Source organism: Schistocerca gregaria, chromosome 11 (assembly GCF_023897955.1).
Source record: "Schistocerca gregaria isolate iqSchGreg1 chromosome 11, iqSchGreg1.2, whole genome shotgun sequence".
In the NCBI taxonomy this organism is placed as follows: Eukaryota; Metazoa; Arthropoda; class Insecta; order Orthoptera; family Acrididae; genus Schistocerca; species Schistocerca gregaria.
In genome coordinates, this window is record NC_064930.1 from 143,003,271 (window position 1) to 143,028,208 (window position 24,938).

At 42.6% G+C, this 24,938-nt stretch overlaps 1 protein-coding gene across 7 annotated transcripts in view; it reads right to left on the bottom strand.

Moving 5' to 3' along the window:
- Nucleotides 1-6,902: 6,902 nt before the first annotated feature.
- The window catches only part of LOC126295258 (uncharacterized), a 181,151-nt gene continuing 163,115 nt past the window's right edge, over nucleotides 6,903-24,938 (bottom strand). For all 7 annotated transcript variants that reach the window (XM_049987665.1, XM_049987664.1, XM_049987660.1 and 4 more), the window contains 4 exons: nucleotides 20,657-20,740; nucleotides 13,962-14,314; nucleotides 12,117-12,374; nucleotides 6,903-9,701 (listed from right to left, as the gene is read on the bottom strand). In XM_049987665.1, the coding sequence (XP_049843622.1) occupies nucleotides 8,988-9,701; nucleotides 12,117-12,374; nucleotides 13,962-14,314; nucleotides 20,657-20,740 (1,409 nt within the window). In that variant the 3' untranslated portion in view covers nucleotides 6,903-8,987. The remainder of the gene's footprint in view (nucleotides 9,702-12,116; nucleotides 12,375-13,961; nucleotides 14,315-20,656; nucleotides 20,741-24,938) is intronic.

Consider the following 24,938-nt stretch of genomic DNA (forward strand, 5'->3'; position numbering starts at 1 on the left):
AAACACCGTCTCTCAGGGGTACCAATGTTCGTGTCCGGACTCTCGTGGCAAAGCAAAAGCAGAAATGGTGAACTCCGTTTACAAATGTTCCTTTACTGAGGAAGGTACAGAAGTACTGTGTCAGTGACACTGAGAAGCAGCTAAAATAAAATAAGATTGAAGGACTCAGTGAGATATCCGTCACATTTTATACAAAATTATCAGCCGAGTTACCTCACAGTTTAACTCGTTAACGTGCTGCAGGTCCCTCGAACAAAAAACGGTGCCCAACGATTGGACGAAAGCACAGGTCCCACAAAACTCATAGACAACCATCTGTTGTAGAAACCAAAAGCTTATTCTGATCACAAACCCAATGAGGTGCCTCACACAGAATGACCTTCTCCATGCCGACCGACACAGATTCCGACAGCACTGAAGTGTGAAACTGAACTCTAGCTTTTCTACTACGAAATCCTGACAGTTGGGGATCGAGTGAGCACCTCTACATCTCCATCCACATACATACTCCGCAAGCCACTCTACACAGCACGACACAGGGCATCACATACCGCTACTAGTCGTTTCCTTTCTTGCTCCTCTTACAAATAGAGCAAGGGAAAAGTGACTGACTAAAAGCCTGTATACGGGCCCTAATTTCTCACATCTTATCTTTGTCGTCCTTACGCGAGATGTACATTGGCGGCAGTACAACTGTTCTGCAGTCTGCTTCAGATACAGGTTCTGTAAATTTCTGCAACAGTGCCTCACAAAAACAACTTCACCTTCCATTCAGGGATTCCAATTTTTAGTTCATGAAGCATCTCTGAAAATGCGTGCTATCTACCAGTAACAAATTTAGCAGCACACCTGTAATTTATCTAGTAGGTATTCCACGTTCCGTACACAGGCTCCTTTATAGACATGCTACTCTTTCCCAAAACTCTTCCCATAAACTGAAGTCGAGCACTTTCCTTCCCTACTACCAACCTGATGTCCTCGTTCCATTTCGTATCACTTTGCATTACGGCGAGATATTTAATCGGTGTGACCGAGTCGAGAACCGGCCTGCAAATGCTGTGTTCAAGCATTACGAGATCGTTCTCCCTAATCTGCATTAACGTATGTTTTTCTACATTTCCTGCTATCACCATACCACCTAGAAATTTTGTCTAAGTCATCTCGTACCTTCCTACAGTCACCCGACAATGACACCTTCCCGTACACCACCGCATTACCGGCAGACGACCACAGACTGCTGCCCACCAGACCATTTGTGTATATAGAAGGTAACTTAGTCGGAGCACTCCCGACGATACCCCAGTCTCTGACGAACTCTCATCTTCGAGGACAACGTGCCGGGTTCTGCCGCTTAAGAAGCCTTCGAGCCACTCGTGTAACTGATAACCTTTTCGGTACACTTGTACCTCCGTTAACAGTCAGCGGTGTGGCTTTGTGGTAATCTAGAAATATGGAATCTGCCTGTTGCCCTTCATCCAGAGTTAGCAGTACATTGTGTGAAAAAAGGGCAAACTGAGTTTTTCACAAGCAGTGCTTTCTAGTACTGTGCTGACCTGTGGACATAAGTTTCTCAGTCTCAAGGAAATTTATTATATTTGGACTCTGAATGTGTTCAAGAGTTCTGCAGCGAACTGACGTTAATCAGTATTGGTCTATAATTATGCAGGCCGGTTCTTTTGCCTTTCTTCTATACAGGAGTCACCTGCACTCTTTTCCAGTCATTTGGGACTTTGTGCTGGGTGATTAGCAATAAATGTGGATTGAGGAACGAGTCATTGCGATAGAGCACTTTCTATAAAGTGAACTGGAATACTACCTGGACCTCATCACTCACATACTTTCAACTTTTTCAGTCGCTTCTCTACACCGATGCCTATTAAGGTGTCCTCCAAACGGGCATCTGAGTGTTTGTATGATCCTCCTGGAAGAAATCATTCTTAAATGTGAAATTCAGAACTTCAACTCTCCTTTTGCTGTCATCTGTTGCCACCCCAGACTGGTCAATGAATGAACGGAGTGAAGCCCTAACCTGCTCAGTGGTTTTACGTGTAACCAGAATTTACTCAGGTTTATGGCAAGATCGTTTGCTAAGGTACGACTGCAGAAGTTGTACGGTTTGCGCATCGATCTTCTTCCATGCATGCGAATTTCTACTAACTCTCGCCTGTCGGCATTTGTGAGATCTTTCACGAAGCGAGAGTGCGACAATCTCATTTCCTCAGAATTTTCTGAACTTTATTATTATTATTATTATTCAGATGGGTACAGTTTTCTTATCTTCAGAAAACCACTTGTCTCGCTCAACCTTAATGTTTATTGAATAAAATATGACTGTTTAAGGGGTACTGATAAAAGTTGTAACAGTCCACTGCATATTTCTCGGTAGAGAAGACACGGCACATTATCGAGAGGGAAGGATCACCATCAGAAGTAGATGCAACTTTAGATGTGTCCACGGAAGAATATTAGAATCTTTGCTGTTCCGGTTGTATATTAACGGTACCTCAGATTTTCTGCAGATAATGCAGTTATCTGTAATTATGTACTATTTGCACAAGATCTGGTATGTAGGACGTCATCAACTGAGATGCTTGATAATTAATTTAGAGACACTCACTTCAGTTGCACTAATTTTTTATTCAAACCATGTCTGGTTTCAAGATTTTAAAATCCCATCTTCATGTCTATGAAATTATAACGTACAAAGAAGAGGATGGAAGAAATATAATGCAACATATCATTTGGTTCGTTGGTTTGAAGACAAAGGGACCAAACTACAGGGACATCAGTCCTTAACATATCAGCAGAAACCAAAAGAGCGGACAAGGTGACTTACTTATCATATTTGGTAACATGTAACATGTGGTCAGGCCAGCCAGTGCGAGAGCTCTGTATCATTGCACATCGCTGGAGCTAGAAAAAGTGGAGGGCCTAATAATCAAATGACCTAAAAATATAGCATCTGGGCAGGTGGGACGAAGGAAGCAGAAACAGTGAATGAACACTACACTTACATTTTCCACTGTCGTGCAGCTGCAAAGTATAAACACCAACCACGACTGACTGGAGGGACACGCCAGAGGTCTGGAGGTGCATGTGTCAACCACTTATGAGAAAGCAGACTGACGTTGTCAGCAATGTTATAGAAAATCTGGGCATTTCGGAGGAAGAAACTAGTGTTTAACATTCCGTTGACAACAAGGTCGTTAGAGACTAGACACAAGCTCGGATTAGGGAAATCAGCTGTGCCCTTTCAAAGGAACCATCTCGGAATTGGACTGAAACAATTTAGGGAAATCACAGAAAACCTAGATCGGGGTAGCCGGAGACGGGTTTGAACCGTCGTCCTCCCGAATGCGAGTCCACTGTGTTAACCACTGCGCCACTCCGCTCGGTTTTATTTAGGAATATAGCAGAATATGAACGAGCCGAGATATGCAAATAGGCTAAAAAACTCTCAAAACATGATAACGTGACTTTTTCAGGCATCGAGGCAATGGTATATAGGTAAAACGAATGAACAGGGGACAAAAACAGTAACAACGGAGATAAAAATTAATAACATGGACTATGCTATATAAATCGCCACATATAAGATACATTACTTACTCGAGTGACGAAAAATAAAATGCAGGCACAGTAGTGTAAGCAGTGAAACAACAAATACAAATTATCAGGCTGCAGGCCATACATTACACAAAGAAATGACGACACGGTAAGATGACTATGAGGGGAAACTACTAAATGAATGGGAGTAAAATAAGACTGAACCTCACAGAACTGCAAAAATATGTGCCGTAATTGGCACCGAGGCCGGCAAGCGACATATATAAAAATGTGTGAGTATAAAAACAGTCACAAAAAAATCTAAACTTTAAGTATAGCTACACTAGGAGCAAAACGAGTTAACACGGTTAGGCCGAGTGTCCTTCAGAGACTGCTGTCTGAAAATAGTTGCACAAGTACGCCATCAGATCATAAACAAAGACTGGCAGCTTGCTGTAAGTATCCAAAAATATAAATTGTGCCCTTCACAAATTTGCATATCTTGTGAGTACATCAATGAGCCACAAACAGAAAGTCAACCCATAAAGTAACTGGGTGTAACATTTTGTAGGAATATAAAATGGAATCATCACATAGATTCGACCATAGGTAAGGCAAGTGTGAGTGTTCAGTTTATTGGCACAATAATGGAAGTTACAAACAGTCTACAGAGGGGACTGCTTATAAATAACTCGTGCAAACCATCCTAGAATACTGCTGAAGTGTACGTTACCCATACGAAGTAGGATTAACTCGGGGTGCTGAAAGTAAACGAAGAAGGGCGGCACGAATGGTCCCTCATTCGTTTGACTAGTTGGGGAGCGTCGTGGAAATATTGAGAAACCTGAATCGGTAGATGAGTTACTACCCAAAAGGCTACTTGCGAAGTTGGAGGAACAGTCTTAAGGGAGGATTGTAGAGAGATTCTCCAGCCCCTCCACAAGGCTCACACAGAAACTGTGATGTCAATATCAGATTGATTCCAACACTTACAAAAGGTACGCAACTAGTTACTCTCGCTTCAGTCCCTACACTACTGCAGCGGGAAGAATCCTGACATGTAGTACCTTGCGTAAATACCCTCTGCATTGCTCATCAATGCAATGGTTTGCATGGTACATAGGTGGATGTCAACATTAAGACTGCATATGGAATTTCACTGTTGAATACAAACAAGGCAAGAGAGAGGTAGAATGAATACACGAGGGCCTCTATGAGAGGAACTGTGTGTTGAGAAATGGGTGTCGATCTGGATGACATAGGAGACCTATATTAGAGCCAGAGATTGGAAGAGTTGTGATCAAACAGAGGAGGAGATGTAAACAACATTCCATCAGAATTTCTGAAATAATTAGGGTAACTGCTAAATAAACCCACACTATCCTGAAGATGGCAAGTCCATAAAAACAGAAAACTGCCACAATCACCTTAACAAGTCATGCATACAAACTTAGGATAGGTAAATGTACGAGAGAGGCAGTTCTTCCATACAGCACTTGAGAACGGGGGAGACACACAAAATATGGGGCACCTCCATTGGATCTGTCGGCAAATAAAAAGTGTACGACATTGTGAAATGACACGAGATTCTCAGAATAAATTGGTATGAGCGAAAGAGAGGTAACACAAAATGTATACAAGATCCAAGTGCAAACAATAAAAGAATGAGACTGAAGGAGGAAGAACTCAAATTAGGAAAAGAATAAGACAAGGATGCAATCCTTTGCCCCACAGTGTAATCAATACACTGAAGAAACAATGAGAGCATCAACAGGAAGATTCAGGTGTGCAATTAAAGCTCCGTCGAAAGGACACCGACGATAAGATTTGCCGGTGTCATTGCTATCCTCGCTGAAATGGAGGAAGAATTAACAAACCTGTCGAGTTGAATTAACTGTCTAACAAGCACAGAGTAAAACGAATTGTAGCAAATCGAGGAAGAGCGAAAGTGATGAGGAATAGTACAAATCGGCACTTAACAGACGAAGTAAAGGAAATTTGCTGACTTTGAAACAAAAATTACCCACAACAAAGCTAGGGTGATACAGGATGCAGACTAGCACAGGCACAGGGCTCATTCCTCACTAAAAGAAGTCTTCTAATATCAAATGTAAGCCATACTTGCTCGAAGAAAGTTCTGAGAATTTACGTTTGGAGCACAGCAAGGTATTGTATTGTCAATCGTGGTGTGTGGGGAAACTGGAAAACAAGACAACTGAAGCATTTGTGCTGCAAAAAAAAAAAAATAAATAAAAATAGGACGAGTGAAGTGAGGAAGGGGATATGTGGCAAAGACTGACTAGGAGAAGAGGCAGCATGAGGGGACAACTGTGAAGACAAAGGAACAAACTTCCACATTATTTGAGGGAGTTGTAGAAGCCAAAAACTGCAGGAGGAGAGAGAGAGATCGGAATATAATGGGTAAACAACTGGTGACATTGGATTAAGCGCTCCTACGAGGAGAGGGGTTGACACCACAGGGGGGGGTCTCAATTGGTCATATCTAACAAACTGGAGGAGGTGGTTCATGAAGAGAGAATCCAAGTTTAACAACATTTAGCCACTAGTCACACCCCTCTTACTGCCTCACAACACACGGGTCCCCTTAAAGTAAGATCCGTGTGACCTCTCACTGCCCATTCCCAGCTCCCCAAACAAACCCTATTGCTTCTGTGAAGAGGAGAACTTTCAGTCATTCCAAAATGTAGAATAAACATTTTCAACGTTTCTGATGGTAACACTAGGAACTACACCTTGCTAATGCCAAGTACTGCCCACCCATTTAGTCTCGCTTTAACGTTAACTTTTTTTAAATTTAATTTTTTGTTTGACACAATATTGCAGATTTGGCTGTTATTACTATTTAGAATTGGCTGTGGCAGGGTCGCCTACACTAGGATCCTCTCCGTCTCCCCCCCTTCTTGTCAAGTGCGAACACTTTATTTTATATTGCTTTGAAGTGGTTTGGTTGCCATGCCTTGACATACTGAAGTTTTCACATTTATTGATATTGTACTCTCTAGCTACATTTATGTAGTATTCTTATTTACAGAATCAATTTGACTACTTTAAGAGGTATTTTCAATTACGACTATTTATTCCAGCCTGTCAGCTGAACTAGTACTTTTTATTATGCTATTGCTTTGCTTTGCGTAAATACCTGATGCCTAAATACATTTCAAACATAATTGCCAAATGGCATGTTCAGTTTCAATAAAATTTTCAATTCATTTTTGGAGCAAACATTCACCATTCATCAGTTGCTGAGATAATAACAATGTTGCATTATGTAATCAGCTCTGGGATTATCAGAATAAGGTTTTCTTTGTATTTCTGAAAGCAATAAAGCACACAGATACTTTATAATTATATATTTATTCATAACACTTGCAGGAACACAAGAGAGGTGGCTTTTATCATTAAAAAACAGAACTGGAAGATGCACTAACACTCTTTATTAATTTACACATATGTATATATATAGGCTCCGTCATTTATTTCAAATTTTCAATATTATATATATGTTTTCCTTTTATATGTATGTATTTATATATATGTACATAATGTACTGAAATTCCATCAGTGAATAATAGTATAAATTGTACTAAATCTTTTTACTCTATAACATATACCTAAATATACATCATATAGACATCTTTTACATAGAGGAATTTGGCTTCATTTGAGAATGCTGTTCAGCACAAAGGACGACTACAAAAAGCACCCCAGAACCCTGCAGATTCCGCCCCCAGCCAGAAAGTGGTGCCACCAATTCGGATCAATTTCACTTTCCACATTAATCAGACTCGACGTAAAAGGGGCCACGTGACACAATTTTTCAACAGCTGGCAACAGAGTATTCTGGCACGTACCTTGCTGCCACACATCATTCTAGTACCAATGCAAAGCCACTACACGAGTTGAAAAATCTGGCAGGCGGGGACGGAAACCGCCGGCTTCCTGCGACCCCGGGCAACTGACGTGTGCGGCGGACAAATTTGAGGCAGAGTCGATTACCTAAAGTGCAAACCGGAGCAGCACACGATCTCTCTCGGGCCTCCCACGTAATTTATCAGTGTTAAGAACAGCCACAGAGACCCGCAGTTTCACTATATTCTGTCGAACGGCAGTACGAAATTTTTTCAGGCAATTCAATATATCGTGTAGTAAACGACTGGAGATAAGGTAGGAAAGATTGTGCACACGTCTCAGTGCCCAGAGAAACACATGCAAGGAACAGAATAAAGTAAAAAATATAACAATACCAAAACAATACACTCGAACACAAACCGATACGGTACGAAACAAAAGAACCGTCCTGTAACATGCAAACAACGCACAACCCTAAAAAAACTAAGAGATCACGTAACTGGACATTTTCAATTTGTGGAATATTCAGAGAGACACACATCACACACTCAGACACACTTCACGAGCAATAAATCGATCGCAATACCAGTTTCTGCTATTATAATGTGTACACGAAATTGCTTCCACCTGAAGCTGGGAAAAAAAGGCACTATATTGGCAGTTTCGATAGCAGGTCCACACATTCTGCTCTCATCTTCCACATACAAGGTAAAAAACCAGTCACTATATCTGCACCACTCTCACATTTCACTTCTGAAATACCTCTCCAAAAGTCCAAAATTTCTTGAACCGCACTGAACTGTCACCGTCAACTGAACCTGAGCAACTGTGAACAACATAACAAATTGACACTAAAATGTAACAAGCGCTAAGATCGCACGGCACACTTGTGAACACAAATTTCACCTACCTTTACTGTCAGTTACAATAGACACTTTGAGTGGATGCAGTAATTTATGTTACATTAACCCTTTTGGAAAAATTAATTTAATTCGGTTGCAGAGATGCACAGGGAAGAAGTGGCATACTTTAAACTGACACGAAATAGAGGGGTGTGAAATTTGCCATGCACAAACAGGTCCCGTCGAGAACCTATAAAGTTACTAAAAGAGATACGAGAGTATTTACGAGCACACGATGACTACAACAAAAAAACTGGCAGTGGTTCGAGTATGTCTCCGCAATAGGTATCCCGACCGTCCACACTATACGAGCAGCGAGTACTGCCGAGGTCTACCGTGTCACCGACGCAATGCGAGCTGGTCAAAAGTTATTGTACTGTTACTCGGTCACACGCAGACTGAGGGTCACGAGAGAATTTAGTACACAAATTGAGAGCAGATCCACATACTCTCATTGTCTCTCCCCACCCATAACACAATATCGTACTATCACAAAAGGACTACGGCGTTTCAACATCTGACAGAAATGTCACCACTTCGAAGCACTGAGTGTCTCGAGAGCGACGTCGACAGCATCTGGCGTCAACTGGGGCTGCAGCAGGGAAGCCAGTTTACACTGCCATAGATTTGACAAGAGGATGCAGGAGGGATACGCCCAGTGGCCGCTTATCAGACGGGCGGCTCCACACCGCCGGACGCAGTGCCGTCCTCCGAACTGTCGGCTCCAGCCGCTGCCGAAACTGACACGTGGCGGGCCTTGGCCCGGAACACCGAGATGAGCAGATCCGACTTGGCACGGCGTCGGCGCCTCCTGGCCGCGGCACCCACGGGGCCGGCCACTGCTCCTTTCACGTCGCAGGAGCTCTGGCTGGAGTCGTCGGGCGTTGTCGCCCTGCACGGCACCTTGGCCGGCGGGAGGGCCGGGCCTTCGCCCTCGTCGTCGTCGCTGCTCGCCGAGATGGCGACCGGTGCGGGCGGGGCTGCTCCGGTGACGGCGAGAGCCGTGTGCGCGGGTCTCCTCCCGCCGCCGCCTCCGCGCCCCCTCCCGCGCCGCCTCGCCGAGCCAGCTCCGCCTCTCCCGGGGCCCCCCCTCCCGGCTCCCCGCCTCGGCCGCCTACCTCCCCTGGGCGCGGCGGAGACGCGGGCGACCGGAGTGGCCCGGGGCTCGCCGTCACTGTCTGACTCGTCCAGTACGTCACTGAGGTCCGAAGGGAAGTCCGCGCACGACTTGCGCCGCCTCTCACGTCGCTGGGGTCTCCCGGTGGAGGGCTGGTCACCCTCGACCGCATCCCCTCCCGCCGTCTCCGATCGGGGAACCGCCTCCTCTTTTGAGAGCTCCGACGTAGCGGTCTGCTCGACAGTTTTCGCACCGTTCTCCTTCTCCTAAAAGGGAATACGTATGTGTGTTAACCCAAAATGTTTCTCTGTAAGGAGAAAATGTAGTGTACCGATTTACGAAAGCTTCAAATAGTGTCGAGTAGCATATCTGCGACAAGTGAATTATTATTCAATTTTTTTAAAATTTACTTATAGTCTATTGTCAAATTTGTCTATATTTATGAATGTCTTCAGATCTGTGGAAACAAATACGAAACCCGATAAGCTTAATGTTACGTAATTAATCTGAAACAAAAGTACGATAAATATAACGGTGGATACAACACTCACTGCAGTTGCAGAACAGCCTTTCAGTTTTGTGAGTTGTACACAACCTCTGTACATCAATAATGTACATAAATTATATTGTCTGGAATCACAAAAGAGTGTGTGCAACCACGTTAGGACGTGTTGTCCTCTATTCGTGGTGCGTGAATAAAAAGTCATTGTTATAAAACAATACAGTTGCAAAGATAAAATAAAATTATGGTCAGTGTACAAAGATGGCGAGGAAATATTACAGAGGTGGGAAAACTATTTAAAAGATCTATATAAGACATCACCACCACCAACAACTCTGTTACCCAAATTCTTCAATGATGTGGACAATGTGCAAGGGCCACCAATCACACTGGAAAATTAAAAGAGTGCATTTGCTGCTCATTTTATAAACCTAGAAAAGGCATTTGACAGTGGGGCATGGGAAAAGACAGAGAATTGGAAATGCAAGTGAATTACAAACTCAGTATACTTAAATCAAGTGACAGTGAAAGTGAGAGGAGACTGAATTATGAAAAGTAGTAAGACAAGGCTGCCCAATAGATGATACTGGCATAAGAATCTGAAGTGAAGAATACAACATTTAGATATTTGCCAACTACGTAATGCTTTATAGCAACAAATGAAAAATATTGGACGAAGTAGTGGAGGTTATTGAAGGCAAAGCAAATAGCTGTGGAATGAAAATCAATACATCATACAAATCAGTAATGACATTACAAGTAAATTAAAGGGTAAAGATAATGCTGATCGGAGAACATTAGAAAATGAGAAATGCCTTAAACCTCTAGGAAGCAGACTAGATTGTGACAAAGTCCAGCACAGAAATCAAAACCAAGATAGCAATGCCAAAAGACGTGTCTTATAAGAAAAATCAAGTTTTCTGCAGATGATGAGGATGATGATGATGATGATGCTGATGACGAAGTCCTGTACTCCTTCACAGTGCGTGGGGGAACGATGCGGGAGACCCGCACCGCCGTACTAGGCGAGGTCCTGCAGAAATGTCGACAAAAGTTTTAAGAAAAATCAGACAAAATCTTTCATACAGATTAGCCTCCTCCAGTATGGTGCTGAAACATGAACAATGAGACAGAAATGTAGAGCAAAGGCTGGAGGCAGAGGATGGAAAAAGTAAGTTGGATGGACAGTGTGAGAAATGAGTAGCTACTGAGAAGAGTGGGGAGCATAGACAGTAGCTGAGTGCAATAAATAAAAAGAAACTGGGTAGCACATATTTTCTTAAAAAGAGAGGGGAGTGACTTTCAGATTCTGATGGACGTATTGAGTAACAGCATTAAAAATAAGTAGGCCTAACGCAAACCAGAAATGGAGACAAAGACAACCTAAAGTCATGAAAAACCAATGAAGATAACCACAAACTCAAAACACGTGGAAGTAGTCTTAAACATACACCTTTCTGCTAACAAAGTTTTCAACATCTTCTGTAAGAGTGTGGTTATATCAAATTTTAGGACCAATGCCTTTGTGCCCAAACAAGCTTATTGTAACTAGCATGAGAAATATACAATTATGGTAGAAAACTTTAGCATCCATAAGAATGGGGTGAGGAGTTTGACTGAGCTAACAATGTAAAAATAATCAGCAACTAAATGTATGCAATGATATTCGGGACTGACGATGTGATATGTGACGGCCCTGATGGCAACTGTTTTGTAGCAGTCAGTGTGCAGAGTGGTGACACATTTCAACCAAACCACAAACTGGAAAAACGCTCGGGGGTAAGACACGCCCAGCTCCTAGTTGTAAACGTGGCGACAGGTAGATGTTTGTGTGTGAAGCTAACTGAAAGTGACTTATTAGAATTCTGTTTTTAAAACTATATGATATAGAATGTTGAGACTGGAATGATTAGTATGTGGAAAATCTGCTACTTTGATATATGGATACAATCAGTTCTTATTATGGAGAAACAGTCACCATTCTAAAAGTCCTTTCAAAATCAAAGGAACATGTGACAAAAGGGAGCAGTACACAAGGAGAAAAGGACAACACCCGACTGGAATAAAAGTGAAGCAAACAAAATCGAGAAACAGCGAGTGAACCGTCAACCCCTCGCACACCAACAGGCTGCTAGCGAGCGAGGCTGGCAGAACGCGGCACCGGTGTAGTGCTACGTGCCTCGGCCAGCTCGGCTGTAGAGGTAGCACCCGCGGGGGTGTCCGGAGTGGCGACGACGGCCCCCCCCACCCCCGCCGGCCGCCTCTGCAGCTCTGGTCGCTCGGCCAGCGTCTCCTCGTCGGCGAACTCGTACACGTCGAGCCGCGCCGGCGACGGACCGGGCGACGCTTCGTCACCCCCGCTGCCGGCTCCCGCTTTCTTTCCGCGCTTTCTCTCCAGGGAGGCGAATCTCGGGCCCGGGCCGCTCGCCTTGCGGACCTGAGGAGAAATGCGCACACTTAAACCCATGTAGTGAACACGGTGAACTGACTGGCATACTCGACAACTGCGTGTCGCACAAAACTGTCGAGGTTGCAGGCAGACAGATTATACACGGTGCATATAAAAAAATGAGGGTCGAATTATTATGGAAGGTCAGATTTACTTCCTTTTCATTTTTGTACTTAGTCACAACTAGGCTCCCAACTCTTCTGGTTCCTTAATTTATGTTTTATACCTCACCAGATTTAAAATACCACTTTTCGTGTAACATTCGCTTTAGAAACCTACTAAATGATTGAAGGGTTAAGGCCGCATCAAAACGCGTACAGTCACCATTTGTCTAAGGCTGCTATGTGTAAATTGATGCGCACTTAAACTGACGACAGCCTGCTACGGTATACCGGGTCGTTCCACCTCTTTCTCGCAATCACACGAAATGTGTTCGTGTAAAAATATTGTTTAAGTTAACACGTAGAGAATTTTCCACTGTGTCTGCTTTTATTTTGATTTGTGCAGACAATGTGAGAAGCACGAACACTGCTTATTTTAAATGTCATTAATAACAGCCACTTATAACAACACATAATACCCAAATCCACAACTCAGCAGGATTACATATCTTGTGGGCATTTGCTCTTTGATGTTACAGGTACACAGTTTCATATGTTTACTAGTGCGGTTTTTTAATTTTATGTACAATTAACTAGAACTTGGTGTGATGTTTGTTTGTTAGGTTTCTAAAATGAAAGCTACACTAGTGAAATGCACTCAACTATCTCACTGCATCAGTGTTGCCACCTTCACTTCAATCAAACACAATACGGCTCCGTCTCGAAAACATACACAAATCTGTAACTGTCGAAATAACTCACTACGCTAGTGTGCCACAACTGCTCCACATCTGCTATACTGCCGAAGGGCTGACATCCAGACGAGGCTGTCGATCAAAGAAATTAAGTTTCACGTTATTTTAAGCTATAGTGACAGCCAATTGCATAGATATTCAGGACGTCCAAACGACTTTTGAAGTCCCACACTACTTGCGGTTCTCTGCACAAGCAAATCGCGTTACGATACACTGACCAAACCGAGTTGAAAGGGGTGCCAGGGCTAAAAATATACAAAAACAAATCACTATAAGAATGCCAAAATAAAAATCAACCAATGTTGTTACGATGTGCACCTAATACTTACTTTTGATCAGAGAATTATGAAACAAACTGAATTTTGGCTAGACAAAGTACTGCACAGAATTTCAGTTATGATGAACGAAGAAGTTTTCAGTTTTCATATTGTGCCACCAATTTGGAATAAATTGAGCAGTCTCCAGACTGTGACAACTAGGGAAGTTGTCTCAACACTGCGAGAACAAAATGACGACATTAACTCAGCTAATAATGTAGAACCGTGGAAAGAATTGGGAAAAAAAGTAATAGTGCCATACTTTTCGGTAGGCACAGTTTCACCTCAGTCAACAATTGTCATAAATACTGGGAAACACAATAGAAATTACACGCAGTAGACGTACTGCGCTGCACAAGTGTCTGCGAACTACACAGAAGCAACGGAAGGTTTAGCACTCACCAGTGGCAGGCTGAAGGCTGCCCCCTTCTCCAGCTTGACGGCACCCTCCGTGCCAGACGCCGGAGCCAGTGGGAACCGCATGCCCCACTTGGCCTGCGAGGCTCCGCGACCCCCGCCCCGCCGGCTCTGCGCACCCAGTTCACGCAGTGCCGCCATCGCCTGCCGCTTTATAGTCTCCCCGTCGGGTGGCGACACGGGCGCGGCCCGGCCCGACGCGGCGCCTCCCCTGCCGCGGCCATTACGGCCCCTGCCCTGTGCGGGCGACGACTCCTGTGGTGGGGGCTCGGGCCGGCTGTGCTCCGCTTTGCGGTGCGCCAGTACTTCCTGTGGCGTGCTGAAGTTGATGCCGCAATCTGCAAAAGAGCACAGCGCGAACGGTGACGGTCGTGAATAGTTCTAACATAAATACAGTCGGAAATGTGTGAATAGATCTGAATCGATCCCGAGAGGTACAGTTGGATCGCATCTGTACAGGTCAGTGTAGTGTGGTGTGGTGTGGTTACGTATTGCAATCAAATCAATTGAAAAATGTCGGGGCAAGACACGCCCAGCACTAACGTGTTTTTTTTTTTTTTACACCACACTCCTAAAATAATTTGTCTTTCCTTCGCCGTTTTCTATTCTACACATAATGCATGTACCACAAATACTTTAAAGTGGTAAATTATTATCCAAGCTTTATTTCATTAGACTTCATTACTCAGTTCTTATTTTTCAGACTACTTTTGATAAAAATACTGGTTTTTAAGGTTGCATTTTCTTTCGTGAACTACTCTAAATTTACAATTCATTAAAATGGTGTGTTGTTCATAAGTTGACACTGCCAATAACTCTATTTCAAGACTGACAAACATATTCCTGTTTCAAATAAATATGTTTCACATTTTGCTAAATCTAAATATTTCATATGTTATACTTATCAAAAATTATTGTGGAATGTGCATATAGCATACGTGGCCAGACGCCCCCTTTCAGGGAGTTCAGCTACCTGACACATGTCTCTTTTTTCACACAACTTTCGCAGTTTGATGATGACGAGGGCGACAGTCCCCGAGAGAAGAAAATTTTCGACCCGGTCAGGAATCGAACCCAGGGCTCTCACATGGGGCATTCAGCTGCACTGAGCACTCAGCTACGGAGGTTGGCAAAATTATTGTATTCTACAATGTCTGAATCCTAAAATATAACTCTGTCCAAATTTAACTGCAACAATTTTGCAGCCCCAGTTTTCTGTTTTCAAAAATATATAAGTTCAAAATAAAGTCTGTGGTGCAAGTCCGTGGCTGGGCTACTGGCCTTACCGCAGGAAGACTACAGCATTTTTTCACTGAACCAATAGGAAGGGGACAGTGACGCAGCAGCCAGGCAAAGGAGACGACACTCGACTGGTAGCACACTGACCGAACCTGGAACCAACCCAGAGAGACTGGGACTAAACCCAGGACCTCCAGGGTGAACTCTACAACTACAACCACTAGATCACAATGGCCACTGCACAAATATATACTTTTATTAAAATAACACATTACTCTGTGAAACATTCAAATTAGAAAATCTAATAATTGTTGGCAGGCTTTGGACATCTCAGTGTGTATGTAATACTTTTGGATTTTTAAATTCTGTAACTTCTGTTATTACATCCATTTTTACGCAGACCCTGCACTCAAAGCCACATGTAGCCAGCATCTGTTTATCATACTGTAAGTCAGGTGTCAATCAGTCACATTGTTCTTACTCAATCTGTAGCACACATTTCATTCAGTGGAAAGCTATTATTCAGTTTGCCAGTTTTGAATACTTGAACCGTTGAATTGTTGAGCCTTGTAAAATTGTAGTTGAGCTGTGTAATACTAGTAATCAAAATTACTACTTACAACCAGATCACTATACGTGTAAAGTTCGAGAAATCTAAATGACCTAAACAAGTAATGTTTGAAAGAACCTACTACTCAAATGAATAATATTGGTGAAGATGAAACACCCAAGGAACTTGAGAGGCAAAAGAACATGTCAGTAACTTCACAAACCCTCTAAATTTCAAAGGAACTTAAATTTACCTTATTCATTAGCATGTCCAACTCGTGACTGCAGTTCCAATATTTTCCTTTTTACTGTGTCTGCAAATGCCTGACACTCGGTGAAGTCATGTAAGTAGTTCCTGTTATATAATCGCAAATACTGGGCAATTCAAAAATTCTTTTTTTCAACTTTAGTGAAAGGTTCCTTGCAAGGAAAAAGTTCATATTGAAATATGTCCAAAAGCTTTTGAATTTTTAATTATTACAGAAAATTTACACCCAACATCTTTCTCCAAATACAACAAACTTCAGTGCACTCAAAGGACATCTTGACACATTCTATCCACTGTATCCTAGGGGGCAGTGTGTAGCACTCATTCACAGAAGGCTCTGATGCACTGTATCTATATCACTAACCGGTTAACCCGATTCTTGGCGCCCTGACACAGTTGCAGGTTACCTGTCCACCTGTTTACAAGGGCAACAAAAATATGATTTGCAGTACTTCATATAATTATGGAGTGAATTTAAAAATCTAAAATGCAGTACAATCCATCATTAAAGTTAGAAACTGTGTACACATCTCAAGCAAGCGTAACTCACTGCGTGCAAATATCCAGACTTTATTCGTCCATAAATTGAGACAGATCATATAGTGACTTTTGACAAATTTTACACACAATTTCAAACCTTCGTGAAACTTTTTCTCACTGATACCCCTACAAAATGATTAAAAATAAAAAGTTTACGGCTTACTATGTTTTTGCAGTTCGTGCAGTAAAAATTCGGCATGTGGGTTGCCATTTTAATTTAGTACTTCCTCACATTTAGCTATATTCATATCACACTACGGAGACAATATCCACACACACTACTGAATGCACCTGCAAAATTACACCACCGTACGATACAGGGATCAGGATAAGCGACATCACGTCGAGATGCACCAAAAACAAACTTTTTCTTTAAACGAAGCACAAAGTGCCTAGCCTATACTAATCAAGTGTTTGATAATAAACATTTAGCAACTTTTACCCAATGTTAATTACACACTCGAGATCAAATACTGAACACAATGACTCAGTTGTAGAGCAATCTGAAGTCTGAAGCTGTTTTATACACGGGAGTTCAATTCTTTAAATATACAGGGTTTACCGATCGTATCCTAGAGGCGACGTGGGCCGCAGATACTTGTTTCAATTTGTCAGCTGTCACTCTCTCTCGAATCTCTGCCCAACAAATAAGAAGAAAGGTGTGGTTTATGTGCGACGGGTCTCACTGACCTCGATGCCCTGGTAGGTTGATAGCGAGAGGGGGACCAGTTCCACATGGCCTGAACCTTCTCCCAATTTTAATCCTTCAGATTCTTATCTCTGGAATCAGCACATACAATCGGTTCATATGGAAAGAGTAAAAGTCGACAATTAGGCAGCAAAATCCACAAACATTCAAACTTTTCTCAGTAGTGACATAAATCTAGCGGCTAGCTGTAGCTGGTATGAAAGTGCTGCAAATGCCCACCAGCCTGCCGTGGCTCAAAAACAATTAAGAGAGCTTTTAAAAATGCAATTGGTGGCACTACCTACAGTGAGCATCCCTCTCTTCACGGCATGCTCTACAGATGGCATTTCTGAAAGTGCCGCTGCAGCCACATGTGGACATTGTGCGATAATGTGACTGTGTTCTTACACTAGGAACACAGTGGCAGCTCTGAAGCTACTTAAGTCTCTGAACCGATGTGTTTATCTACTGCAACATGCCAGTTAGTCGTATGTAAGAGTTTCCTTTATCATTCTTTTCTGCAGCAAGTACTTTGCATGCTGGGAAAAAAAAAGAGTGGTTAAGTTGTTGGAATGTAACAACAATTTATTTCCTATCCAAGAGACTATGCGACCCCCCTCCCCCCTTCACCTCTCTCTCTCTCTGCCCACTATTGGACTGCATGCTTCTGCCTCAGGATTTTTACTTGGTATTTTTAAACCTATTTTCTGACATTTTGCCAACACAAGCAACTGACATTGTGAAACATTTGCCAACCACTGCTTGTGACCCCCTGACAGTTTCAGGCTATTGTGCTGGTGAAATGCGATGAAAATAATTGAACAAATGCCGGTCAGGGAATATTACGATACAGAATTCGAGAAGCAATATGACACCGAGTGACCGCAAATTCCTCGACAACTTTCAACAGAAGTAATGTCCGTCTAGAGATATGGCAACTGTTGATAAGCTGTAACTGATCATATGTTACAGTCACAGATGTCACACATTAGAACATATTACCAGTTTTGGCCATTAGGTCCCCGGCCAAGAGATATATATAAAGATTCCAAGACTTACCAAGCGGGAAAGTGCCGGTAGACAGGCACAATAAAATAACACACAAACACACACACAAAATTCCGAGCTTTCGCAAACGGCGGTTGCTTCGTCAGGAAAGAGGGAAGGAGAAGGAATGATGAAAGGATGTGGGTTTTAAGGGAGAGGGTAAGGAATCATTCCAATCCCGGGAGCGGAAAGACTTACCTTAGAGGGAAAAAAGGATAGGTATATACTCGCGCACACCCGCACACGCACACACACGCACACACACGCACACACACACACACACACACACACATCCTGTTTTCCCCGTAAGGTATGTCTTTCCGCTCCCGGGATTGGAATGATTCCTTACCTTCTCCCTTAAAACCCACATCCTTTCATCTTTCCTTCTCCTTCCCTCTTTCATGACGAAGCAACAGCCGGTTTGTGTGTGTGTGTGTGTGTGTGTGTGTGTGTGTGTGTGTGTGTGTGTGTGTGTGTGTGTGTTTATTATACCCACAACTACTTCACTTTTGAAGGCCAGAGATACCAACAATTAAGGGGAACAGCCATGGGTACCAGGATGGCCCCCTCGTATGCTAACCTATTTATGGGTCGCTTAGAGGAAGCCTTCTTGGTTACCCAAGCCTGCCAACCCAAAGTTTGGTACAGATTTATTGAGGACATCTTCATGATCTGGACTCACAGTGAAGAACAACTCCAGAATTTCCTCTCCAACCTCAACTCCTTTGGTTCCATCAGATTCACCTGGTCCTACTCCAAATCCCATGCCACTTTCCTAGATGTTGACCTCCATCTGTCCAATGGCCAGCTGCACACATCCATCCACATCAAACCCAGCAACAAGCAACAGTACCTCCATTAAGACAGCTGCCACCCATTCCATATCAAACGGTCCCTTCCCTACAGCCTAGGCCTTCGTGGCAAACGAATCTGCTCCAGTCCTGAATCCCTGAACTATTACACCAACAACCTGAAAACAGCTTTCGCATTCCGCAACTACCCTCCCAACCTGGTACAGAAGCAAATAACCAGAGCCACTTCCTCATCCCCTCAAACCCAGAACCTCTCACAGAAGAACCCCAAAAGTGCCCACTTGTGACAGGATACTTCCCGGGACTGGATCAGACACTGAATGTGGCTCTCCAGCAGGGATACGACTTCCTAAAATCCTGCCCCGAAATGAGATCCATCCTTCATGAAATCCTCCCCACTCCACCAAGAGTGTCTTTCCGCCGTCCACCTAACCTTCGTAACCTCTTGGTTCATCCCTATGAAATCCCCAAACCACCTTCCCTACCCTCTGGCTCCTACCCTTGCAACCGCCCCCGGTGTAAAACCTGTCCTATGCACCCTCCCACCACCACCTACTCCAGTCCTGTAACCCGGAAGGTGTACACGATCAAAGGCAGAGCCACATGTGAAAGCACCCACGTGATTTACCAACTGACCTTCCTACATTGTGACGCTTTCTATGTGGGAATGACCAGCAACAAACTGTCCATTCACAGGAATGGACACAGGCAGACAGTGTTTGTTGCTAATGAGGATCACCCTGTGGCTAAACATGCCTTGGTGCACGGCCAGCACATCTCGGCACAGTGTTACACCGTCCGGGTTATCTGGATACTTCCCACCAACACCAACCTATCCCAACTCTGAGGATGGGAACTTGCCCTTCAATATATCCTCTCTTCTCGTTATCCACCAGGCCTCAATCTCCGCTAATTTCAAGTTGCCGCCACTCATACCTCACCTGTCATTCATCATCATCTTTGCCTCCACACTTCCGCCTCTACTTACATCACTGCCCATACTCTTTGCCTTTAAATATGTCTGCTTGTGTCTGTGTATGTATGGATGGATATGTGTGTGTGCACGTGTGTGTGTGTGTGTGTGTGTGTGTGTGTGCGTGCGCGTGCGAGTGTACACCTGTCCTTTTTTTCCCCTAAGGGAAGTCTTTCCGCTCCCGGGTTTGGATGACTCCTTACCCTCTCCCTTAAAACCCACATCCTTTCGTCTTTCCCTCTCCTTCCCTCTTTCCTGAAGAAGCAACCGCCGGTTGCGAAAGCTAGAAATTCTGTGTGTGTGTTTTATTTATTGTGCCTATCTACCGGCGCTTTCCCGCTTGGTAAGTCTTGGAATATTTGTTGTTAATATATTTTTCCCATGTGGAAGTTTATATATATAAAATAGAAAGAAACTTCCACATGGGAAAAGTATATTAAAAAGATTTGTTTTTAATATATATATATATAATCTTAACTTATAAAACTATTCATTTACTTTGGGGAAAAATGTGCAGTTAGTGGCTACATTAATTTCAATATGTACTGACATGTGAGCACACACCTGAACACAGGAAATCACCATCACCTCCCATGTCTCCACCAGGTGTCTCAGATGTCCAGTTGGTGGGGCTCGGTTCACGCCAACCTGCACAATGGTTTCAAATTTAGCTGTGCCACCAGTAAACGATGTTTGTGAACATGTTTTGTTCCGCTGTTACGAGTAACTGACCTAGACACTAGAAGGTCGGCTCACTATTTACCTGTGACAACACTAGCAACCTTTAATCAATTTCAAAAAATTTTGAGAACTTCAATCTCACATACAAGAGTGATCTGGGAAGGGTGGAGGGGGGAGGGGGGGGGGGGGTTGGCTACTTTAACTTAGCACGGCCATGTTATGCTGGTAGAACAGTAGCCTTATCCAGAAGTGGTAGAGGAATCACACGAAATCCGATGGTGTCAGTGGACAAGGAAGTAGCTGCAACTACTAACTGAGTGTAGTGGAGTTATATAATGCCTAATACACACAATAAAAATGAGATAGCAGTAGGCGTAAGTACAATGTCACTGTTAGTCAGCTTTTTGTGTGATGTGTAATATCACACACACCTCCTACTCATCAAAGAGAGACATCACTAGCTTAATTTGACAACAATGGTGGAGAAGAAATTTCATACAGGCTGCTTGTAATAATTGCTCCGACATTTGCTGGAAGTGTTCTGGAAACCACTGAGAGTTTTATTCTTTCAAGTATCAGTATAGCATTACACTGCTGCTAGAACTGCATTCTTTGTTATCATTCCACATAGGGGACTGTTTGAAGACAATGAAAGAGACAACTGTAGGTGAAGAACAAGAAGAGACACACAGGAAAACGAAGATAAGCTTCTCTGAATCAAGATTAGAATACGATTGACGAAACTGCTTCACGACACAATAGTAGTAGTGTAGTATAGCACTACTGAATTAATATGCTTTAATATGCTTGTTTGACAGAACATTTAAGCACAGAAGACCAAACTTTTTGAAGGTTTAGACTTTTTAGTAGACTTTCTTGGAAATTTGCAACACTTCTGGATTTTCAATTTTTTTTAAAGAAAAAAAGCAACAATAGGAAGGAAGGTTACAGTTTAATAAGCTGTCCACGACAGGGTAGTCAGGAGATTAAGCAAGGGAGCAATGAAATAAGCTACAGTCTTTTTTATAACAAATCTGGGGTACACGTAGGTATTAACTAATTTTTGAACAATTCACTTTCTAAGTGCAGATTACATTTGATAAAATTGTGCCACCATATACAGTGCTCTGCATCAGTAATTTGCTGAATACTAGAGTGACAAAATTATTAGTATCTCAACAGAGGTACATGCTAGTTAGGATAAATGGACTGTCACCCTGGGGAAGAAACAGAAACTGGGCAATAATTATGATTAATTAGAGGTCCTGAGACAGATAAAGCTGACAATCTGCCCTAAATATATTTGGCAATAGTTAAAAATATCCAAAACAACACAGCAGCAAAAGCAGACTTACAACTGAATGAAAGATAGATAAACTGTACACATCAGATAGCAAAACACACACAATGGCAGTTGATGGGAAAAATAAAAGTATGTCTAAAATTTCAATAAATGTAGTTTTTCAAAATCTGCAGCACAGTAGGTCCTGTGTGAAGATGAAACTGATTTTCACCGTAAGACAGTGAAAAAATCTTGGAAATGGGAAATGGAGGAAGAAAAGCACTTCAAATTTTACAAAACATTGACACTCAGTTGTAATATATGGAAGTGCAACTTTGGGTTGGGGGGAGAGCGGGTAGGGGAGAGGAGAGGGGGAGAGGGGGGGGGGGGGGTGAGAGAGAGAGAGAGAGAGAGAGAGAGAGAGAGAGAGAGAGAGAGAGAGAGAGAGAGAGAAAATCAAGGTGCCAAAGAGCAGAAATGAAGATTCTCAGACACGTAGCTCCAAGTACAAAAATAAGAGCAGAATTAGGACTTTTGTCACTAATGGCAAGATAGAAAGGAACAGAAGAAAATGAAAATATTGTACCAAGAGGATGGACATTACTACATAAAATACTATTCAAATTCTAATCAACAGTACAAAGCAAAACAGGAAGAGACAAAACAAAATGGAAGGAGCTTATATATCTCAACTACAGCAAAATGTGTGACACGTGCAGAGAAAGAAGGTAACTGTAACCACAATTTTGTGCAGCATTAAAAACTGATTATGTTGTGCAGTGAAATTACCAACTGACATGTCTCCACAGGACTAAGACATGTTTACCAGGGCGGTGGGGATAGTGTTTTTCTTGAAGGACATGATACTACAGTTAAACTTTCTCTAAAACCCAATATAGTTATTGCAAGTCTGGAGAACGGAAGACCACATAGATCAGTCTAGTATTGTACACACACAAAAATATTCTCAGGAGTACTTTACCGAAGAATAGTATGGAAGAAAAAATGGAAAGGAATTATGAGAAGCAACTAGACTAATAAAACAGTACAACTTTGCTAACTAGAGAAGTTGCGGTTAGTCTAATTTTAATGCTGCAGCTAAAATTACAAGGTTTGTATAAAAAGTAATGCGACTGTGCTCGTGAATCAAAATTTACTGTCGATATCGTTAGAGGCACTTAGTACCCTTCAATGTATGACCCTTGAGAGTCGATAAACTACTGCGTGCAAGATTTCCATGCTTCGACCACTGCCACGGTGGCCTTCAAAGCCCTCGTCGTAGCAGCTTGCACCTCCTCCAAGGCCCCGTGACTCTGTGCTTTCAGGAAAGTTTTTAGTTTGGAGAACAAAAAAAATAGTCTGGTAGGGGGACATCGGGACTGTAGGGAGGCTGGGGAATCTTCAGAATACCTTTCTCAGCCAGGTAGCTGGCCACTGTGATGCAGGTGTAACTCGGCATGTTGTCATTGGTGATGGCTGGCCTCACACGGTGGACCCTGGCTTTGTCTCTCGAGCATTTCACAATAAAAATCACTGTTGACAGTTTGGCCACAGGGACCAAACTCATGACGAATCATGCCCCTGACATCGATAAACACAATCGACACAGCTTGTAACAGTAAGAGTCAAGATAGATGTAACGGAACTTAAATAGCGTATTTGTCTCTATTGGTCGAGAGATCGATCTTTCGGTCCCGTCTGTATATTTATATATGATATTGCCTGAATAAACGCTGGGCAAGTGTAAAGCTATTGTTAAAAACACACGCCGCGCGATTTGTTACGATTTGGTCTGTCATAACAACAACAACATGCTTTTGAATGCAATTAAAATATAACGGTGATACCTGTTTAGCGTTATTGGAAATAATATGTAGTAAATTAATCAGTAAGGTAGCCGATCCTATAAGAAGAGGTAAAATTGGGCATATTAAGGTGTTATGCTTTATATCGACAAAGCAGATGATACGGCGTCATTTGTTTTTTTCATATACTCTTAGAAATAAACAAGCAAAAAAGTGCTAATTGTGTGTTGTGAAAAAATATAGGGGGCGAGTTTTAAATAACTATCGTATACGATCAGAGTAACAAAAGGACATTTAGTTTCACGAAAGTGCGGATAGCGAAGTGTGGTCATTAAACTGAGTACACCTACAGAGCTCTCAATTCCGAGATAAATCTATACTCATCTCACGAGGGATGCGATATTGAGACTTGGTGGCGTAACGTTGTTCGATCATTTGCTGCACGCTGCACCAAGACCGACAACTTTGTGATGTGTCCACTCGACACACGACGCTGCCTAGACGAGAGCCCGCAGGCGACTGGCACCAATCCCCACGGGCGAGCTTGAGCTGCCAAGTAAAGTTGCGTCAGCAAAAAAAACAGTCTCATTACTTTTTATACAAGCCCTGTACATAGCAAATTTCTGGGGGAGGAGGGGAACAATGAAATAAGCCTGAATTTGTAGATTTGTAAAAGGTGTTTAATAGTGTGAAATGTAGCAATTTTTTGCATTTGTGTAGATACGGCGCAATGAGGAAATCTTTAGATTATCTCAGTTTGGGAATTGTCTGTCATTCACAGAAAGCCAGCATGATACACTGACAGTTACAATAAACATGCGTAGAAAAATGAAACTAAGCTAACAGTGTGCACAGCAGATGGGCATGTCAGTAAAGTATGACAAGAAAATCTTGAGCAAGTGGATGAATTTTGCTCTCTCAGAAACAGAATTAATAATAAAGGAGACGTAACAAAGATGTAGTGAGGATGGCACAAACCACGATGACATTTTGTAAAACTAAAAGCTGCTAAAATCTAAATAAAAATGTAAATCTTAAGACCAGAAAAAGAATTCACGTCATGAAAAGCTAGTTAATA